General features: G+C 36.8%; 1 protein-coding gene across 1 annotated transcript in view; it reads right to left on the reverse strand.

The window, feature by feature from the left end:
• The window catches only part of LOC103521387 (calponin homology domain-containing protein DDB_G0272472-like), a gene marked incomplete at its 3' end in the record, with an annotated part of 8124 nt that extends 1779 nt beyond the window's left edge, over positions 1-6345 (reverse strand). The window contains exons 1-3 of the mRNA XM_017448797.2: positions 6261-6345; positions 4358-5964; positions 166-2271 (exon numbers count right to left, since the gene is read on the reverse strand). Coding sequence (XP_017304286.2) covers positions 166-2271; positions 4358-5903 — 3652 coding nt within the window. The remainder of the gene's footprint in view (positions 1-165; positions 2272-4357; positions 5965-6260) is intronic.
• Positions 6346-7284: the final 939 nt, after the last annotated feature.

Consider the following 7284-nt stretch of genomic DNA (forward strand, 5'->3'; position numbering starts at 1 on the left):
GCCGATTTTGATAAATTCGGCATTTTTCCCCCTTAATAGGTGAGTAGTGTAACAATAAGGGGGAAAATCGCCAGAAAAAGTTTCCGATTAGATTTTGGTCCCTAATGGTTTTTCGAAGGGGTCTTTCTCTGAAAGAAATTACAAGTTCACTAAACTAGTTCATACCTTCAATATGCTTGTTCAGTTCTGATTTAATATTTCCTTTCGCCAAAATTGATCTTTTTTCTTTCCTATGTATTTTTGGTGCAATTCTTTGTTCATTTTTGATTGAGTTTATTTGCTCTTTTATATGACTTCGTTGTGGTCTTTCTTCATTTTCAATTAAGTCTTCTAATTGTCTGTTATGCTTATTGTCCTTCACAGCAAACGCTTCTTTGTATTTCGCTTCTTCTAAGTTGGGTTCAGGGTCATTTAGTTTGACAATTTCATTGTCGATGTTTCTTTTCTTTAACCTTTTCATGGATTGTCTCTCTTGGATCACCTCACGAAAATCATTAGCTTGTGCATTATAATTTTCATGTATTTCTTTCACCGCTAACATTTCCTTGTCTTCTTTGGGTTCATTTTCTTTGGCAACTTCATTGCTGATGTTCCTTTTCTTTAAAGTTTTCATGGATTGTCTATGTTCCTTTTCTTTAAGGTTTTCATCGACCTTCTCTCGTAACTTTTTCGTCGATTTCTCGAGTTCCTTGTCTCGAAAGTCCATCGCGCGGGCCAAATTATATCTGACATCTGCGAGTACATCTTCATCACTTGCTTTATCTGTACAAGGTACCACACATTGTGCCTGCATTTCTTCTTCATGTTTAATGTCTTTCAGTCCTCCCACGAATTTGTTGTAATTCTCTTTCTGTACTTTCTCGATGTTTTCGTTTTCTCGCATCGCTTTGAGCTGGTTGACAAAACTATGGAATGGTTCTTTTTTCCTTTCATCGTTCTCTTTTCGTTTCATCTCTTTGATGTTGTTCAGAAATGAACGGAAGTCATTCGTTTCTTTCCCGGTACTTTTGATTTCTTGGGCGCTTTTGTTATCAGTCCTTTTGTTTTCACGCATATTTTCTTTAATTTCTTGCTTGATCTCTGTTTGTCTTCTACTTCTCTTGTTGGTTTCCACATTCATTTCTTTCTCAGTGTTTTTAGTTTCCTGCGCGTTTTTGAGGGTTTGGTTTTCACTCAACCGACTTTGGTGATCAATTTCGTTTTCACTCAGACTTTGATTAACTACTTGGGATAGGTTCATCCCTACATGTCTTTTCGGTCTCTTAGAAGTATCCTCGTTGGTTTCTTTCTCATTATTTTTAGATTCTTGGGCGTTTTTGGCAATTGTTTGGTTTTCACTTTCGTTATCAATAGTTTTGTTTTCACTCAGACTTTGATCAACTGCTTGTTTCATCTCTACTTCCCTTCTCCTTCTTCTCGTATAGGTATCCACGTTAATCTTACTACTATTTCTCTGTTTATAGATGATTTTCATCTTATTCGGGTCCGGATGCTTGAATCCCTGATCCCTTCTCAACAGCATTGACGAGTTTGCTATCAAAGCGTATTTGAAAAGCTCCAGCACTCTTTTGTCAGGTGTCGTCATGTTAATTCCAAGGGCTTGCGGATATTTGAGTGCCATGTATTTCATGAACGCGTCTTTGTCGATGCGAATAGCATTGTTGATGGTTTTGTTCGGGTCTTTTCCTTCGTGTTGGAGGGTTTCGAGGATAACTCGCTCCTGGCTGCCTTCTTTGTTACTGAAATAGACGACGCTCCTTTTGGGTCTAACAATCTTGTTTTTTGATCTGCGAATGTCTCTTTTTGGTCTAACAATGCTTCTTTTTGGTCCATTAATGTTCCTTTTTGATCTGGGAATGTTTCCTCCGGCTCTGTCAATATTCCTCTTTGATCTGGGAATGTTTCCTCCGGCTCTGTCAATATTCCTCTTTGATCTGGGAATGTTTTCTCCGGCTCTGTCAATGTTGTTTTTTGGTCTAACAATGCTTCGTTTTGGTCTAACAATGTTTCTGCTTGATCTGGGAATGTTTTCTCCGGCTCTGTCAATGTTGATTTTTGGTCTATCAATGTTCCTTTTTGATCTGCGAATGTGTCCTCTATCTCTGACGTGTCTTTTGAGTGGGATGTGATCTTCATTCAGATTCCCGTCGAGATTTCTGTGATCTGTATTCAGATTTCTGTCAGGGTTTTTGTGGTAATTATTCTCATTTCTTTCGAGTTTTGCTTCAGAATCGGCTAGCTTGTGCGTTACGCCATTCGTGTCCATTCTTTCTGAAAACAAGGCGGACATCTTGTTTTGTTTGAAGCCATCATTATTTCCACAGCATTATCAATGTTCCTTTTTGATCTGGGAATGTTTCCTCCGGCTCTGTCAATGTTCCTCTTTGATCTGGGAATGTTTTCTCCGGCTCTGTCAATATTGATTTTTGGTCCAACAATGCTTCGTTTTGGTCTAACAATGTTTCTGCTTGATCTGGGAATGTTTTCTCCGGCTCTGTCAATGTTGATTTTTGGTCTACCAATGTTCCTTTTTGATCTGCGAATGTGTCCTCTATCTCTGACGTGTCCTTTGAGTGGGATGTGATCTTCATTCAGATTCCCGTCGAGATTTCTGTGATCTGTATTCAGATTTCTGTCAGGGTTTTTGTGGTAACTATTCTCAATTCTTTCGAGTTTTGCTTCAGAATCGGCTACCTTGTGCGTTACGCCATTCGTGTCCATTCTTTCTGAAAACAAGGCGGACATCTTGTTTTGTTTGAAGCCATCATTATTTCCACAGCATATAAATAATAAATATCTACTAATTATACCCTAACCAGCCTAGCTAGCTGATAGTTTCAAAGATTCAAAGGGTTCTCTCTGCTTGAAAAGAACAAGCACATCAAGTCCTCACGATGTTTGACTGCGGTTCAGAACGAGCCAATCAAACATGGCTAGAGACCATAGATAGGGATATTTTCTCTATTTTGTCATCATTTAACAAACATCTTGGATAGAAAAAAATGTTCCTGTAATAAATTGATGACTGTGTTCGTCCATCATCTTGACAAAGTAAGAATATTCAGTCGAAACGTACAAATGAACCCACGAAAATTTGCTTGAGCGAAATTAGAGCGAAATTACTCAATATAATGGATTTAAATATCATTATCATTATTATTATTAGAAATGACAATAACAAACTTTAAACATGGCTAGAGACCATAGATAGGGATATTTTCTCTATTTTGTCATCATTTTTAACAAACATCTAGGAGAGAAAAAATGTTCCTGTAATAAATTGATGACTGTGTTCGTCCATCATCTTGACAAAGTCAGAATATTCAGTCGAAACGTACAAATGAACCCACGAAAATTTACTTGAGCGAAATTAGAGCGAAATTACTCAATATAATGGATTTAAATATCATTATCATTATTATTATTAGAAATGACAATAACAAACTTAAAAGTGCGCTATATTCCGATCAAAATTGTGGTCAAAAATCAATTGTTATACCGAGACATCCATCATGAAATTATTATACTCGTGAAGTTACTAGATAATGAATATTGGAAATCCTAAATGAGCCAAAATTTGGCAATTCATTAAACGAAATTTTCCATATTTTCAAGAGTTTTACACAATGTTGTACGAGTATGTGAAATGAAAGTGCTTTAAATGTAAAATTAAACGAATATTTGATTGAAGACTCGGTAACTTCAAGAAGGTCCATTAACTATTGAGTTGTATGGAAAACGAACGGCTACAAAATGTGAAGTAGTATTTGTTTTCCATACAACCCAATAGTTAAACGAATATTACCCTCCTAAAAAAAATGGTTTTTGACGCATTAGCTCATTTATTGTTCAAGTTATTACATAGACGAGACTTTCTTTCTTACCTTGCTTCACCACACCCACTGATCTCTTCCTTCTGGAAAATCAATTGTTATACCGAGACATCCATCATGAAATTATTATACTCGTGAAGTTACTAGATACCTAATGAATATTGGAAATCCTAAATGAGCCAAAATTTGGCAATTCATGAAACGAAATTTTCCATATTTTCAAGAGTTTTACACAATGTTGTACGAGTATGTGAAATGAAAGTGCTTTAAATGTAAAATTGAACGAATATTTGATTGAAGACTCGGTAACTTCAAGAAGGTCCATTAACTATTGAGTTGTATGGAAAACGAACGGCTACAAAATGTGAAGTAGTAAACTTGGCCTGGCGCACTGCCGTGCGCCTAGATTTGTTTTCCATACAACCCAATAGTTAAACGAATATTACCCTCCTAAAGAAATGGTTTTTGACACATTAGCTCATTTATTGTTCAAGTTATTACATAGACGAGACTTTCTTTCTTACCTTGCTTCACCACACCCACTGATCTCTTCCTTCTGTCGGATTTTGTCGTTGACAGGAAATTAGGCAGTGTCTGCCCCATATACTCTTCCATTCTCTTCACCAAATTTTCCCCATATCCAACTGTCTCCGATTCATTAAACAAATTGAATATCTCATGTCGCTCGTTAGCTTTGTTTTTGGCATGTTCTTGGACTTTCTCTTGGAACTTTTCAAAATCTCCTGCTTTCCCATAGTCAAAGAACTGGGCATATCTTCGACGGCGCTTTCGGATATATCCCTTCTGTTTCATTTGATCTATGAAATCTTTTTCTTCCGGGTCCAACACAATGTTGTTATCCTTGTCGAATTTCATCTTTAGAATGTCATTTAGATTGCGCGAGGTGCCGTTGGTATTTCGGCTCGCTTTGGCGCTGACTTTATCCATCATCTTTTTCACCTTTGCTGCGTCCAGGTTCTTTTTCATGTCCCTCTTGTTCTTCGCTTGGTTAAAGATTTTGAGTTTGTCTGGATCGAAGCCTATTTCTCGTTTTGTTCTGTTGCCCGGTTCTTCAGTGTCTACAATGTTTTCTTTTCCAGCAGAGTTGTTTGTTTTGTTGCCCGGTTCTTCAGTATCTAGAACGTGTTTGTTTACAGAGTTGTTGCCATCTATGTTGTCTACATGTTCTTTTGTGGTAGAGTTGTCATCTATTTGGTGTACATTTTCTTTTGTAGGAGAGTCGTTGTCTACGTTATTGCCAATATTTGCTGTCTTTTTCACACGATTCAAGAGTTCAGTATCTGGAACGTGTTCTTTTGTACAGTTATTGCCATCTATGTTATCTATATGTTCTTTTGTAGCATTGTCGTTGTCTAAAACATGTTCGTTTGCAGAGTTGTCTATGATATTGTCAATGTTTGCTGTCTTTTCTACACGGTTTAATAGATGAGTTGCTTTACTTGTGATTTCATCAATAGGAGTACTGTCATTGTTGTTTTGAGTTGAATCTTTACCAATAGGAATACTGTTATAGTCTTGAGTTGTTTCGTGTTCATTTGCAATCATGTTTTCGTCTACATCTCGTGGAATTTTCTGTATCAATACTCCATGATTCTGTTTTTCTTCATCTTTCACATGTCTTTTCTTTCTGTTTGTTATTTTTTCGTTTCCATGTTCAGCATATACATTGAGGTCAGGGATTTCCAGCTCGGCCTCTCGCTTATCTCCTTTTTTTAGTTCGGCTTCTTCCTTATCTTCTTTTTTGAGTTCTGCCTTTTCCTTCTCTTCTTCTTTTTTCAGGTCTGTCGTTCGCTTCTCTTCTTCTTTCAGTTCTGTCGTTCGCTTTCCTTCTTTCATTTCTTCCTCTTTCTTCTCTTCTTCCTTCAACTTTTTCAGTTTCTCTGCGAACAAAAGAGATTGTTGATTAATCAGATCTTGCTCATGCAGTTTGATTCGGAATCGCAAGTAGTCTCGCGTCATTTCTGGGGTCCAATTTTGGACTCCTTCACCGTCTGCTTCTTGATCTAGAATGGAACCCAGTTTAGTGTGATTCCGCGCGGTGTCGTCCATGACTATAACTTGGCGTCGAGATCTTTTCGCAAAATCGGTTTTGTTAGGAAGATCCTCGAATGTTTTAAGTGTTTCCCCTAGAAATTTTGCGTTTTTATTAGACACATAAATGGAGATGTTAAGTTTATGAACATTATCAATGTAAATTAAATTATTTGTATTAGAGATATCTCTGTCTTCAAGTGTTTTCCCTAGAATATCGTAAGGAATGATCGACGGCCGATCGACTATCGGCATACTGTCAATCGACTGTAGTACGGACACACCAGAAAGATTCGCCGATTTTGATAAATTTGGCATTTTTCCCCCTTAATAGGTGTGTAGTGTAACAAAGTTTTGTTAGGAAGATCCTCGAATGTTTTAAGTGTTTTCCCTAGAATATCGTTGGAAATGTTGGGTTTATCACGATTTTCAATTGAATTGTTTTTGTTGTTGGTGTTGTTGGAAATATATTAGGAAGATCCTCGAATGTTTTGAGTGTTTTCCCTAGAATATCGTTGGAAATGTTGGGTTTATCACGATTTTCAATTGAATTGTTTTTGTTGTTGGTGTTGTTGGAAATATCTTTGTTTATTCCTTCGTCTCTTTCGAGTGTTTTCCCTAGAAATTTTGCGTTTTTATTAGACACATAAATGGAGATGTTAAGTTTATCAACATTATCAATGTAAATTAAATTATTTGTATTAGAGATATCTCTGTCTTCAAGTGTTTTCCCTAGAATATCGTAAGGAATGTTGCGTTTATCAAGAAGATTTTCAATAATCTTACTATCATTAGCTAGAAGGATCAAAGTTATGTTGATATTGTATGCGTTTATAATTTCTATGAGCTCCAAAATTTCGCTCTTCATTTGATCACTCAAATTTCGGAAATCGATTCGAATCACTAGGTTTTGGTCATTTGCTTTGTCTTTGAAGAATTCGCCCCAAGTCATTTTTATATTACTAAGATTCGGAGTTGCATCGTTTATATGCATAGAATTTTCATTTATTTCCTCTGGGAAGTTGTTGACTCCATTGATTGTGTTTTGTTGGGTATTTTTGTTGTTGTTGTTGTTGTTCTTGTCGTCCAAAATAATATCTTTGACCAAAATTTGTTGATTTTCCGAGTTGAGATCATTCAATTGTTTTGCTTGTCGTCCAAAATAATATCTTTGACCAAAATTTGTTGATTTTCCGAGTTGAGATCATTCAATTGTTTTGCAGGCCTGTCCGTGAACAGACAAGATGGGTTAGAAAATTTCCGCCCTGGCCGGGATTTGAACCCAGTGCCTCCGGGTTGATAGTGCTCTTGACCACTGGTACACAGAACAACTTACCCTCTGTTGTCGTCGTAGTTGTCGGCGTTGTTGTCGTCACGGTAGTACTTTCAGTTACTGCTT

The sequence above is a fragment of the Diaphorina citri genome, unplaced genomic scaffold (genome assembly GCF_000475195.1).
Source record: "Diaphorina citri unplaced genomic scaffold, Diaci psyllid genome assembly version 1.1 scaffold5126, whole genome shotgun sequence".
Classification (NCBI taxonomy): Eukaryota; Metazoa; Arthropoda; class Insecta; order Hemiptera; family Psyllidae; genus Diaphorina; species Diaphorina citri.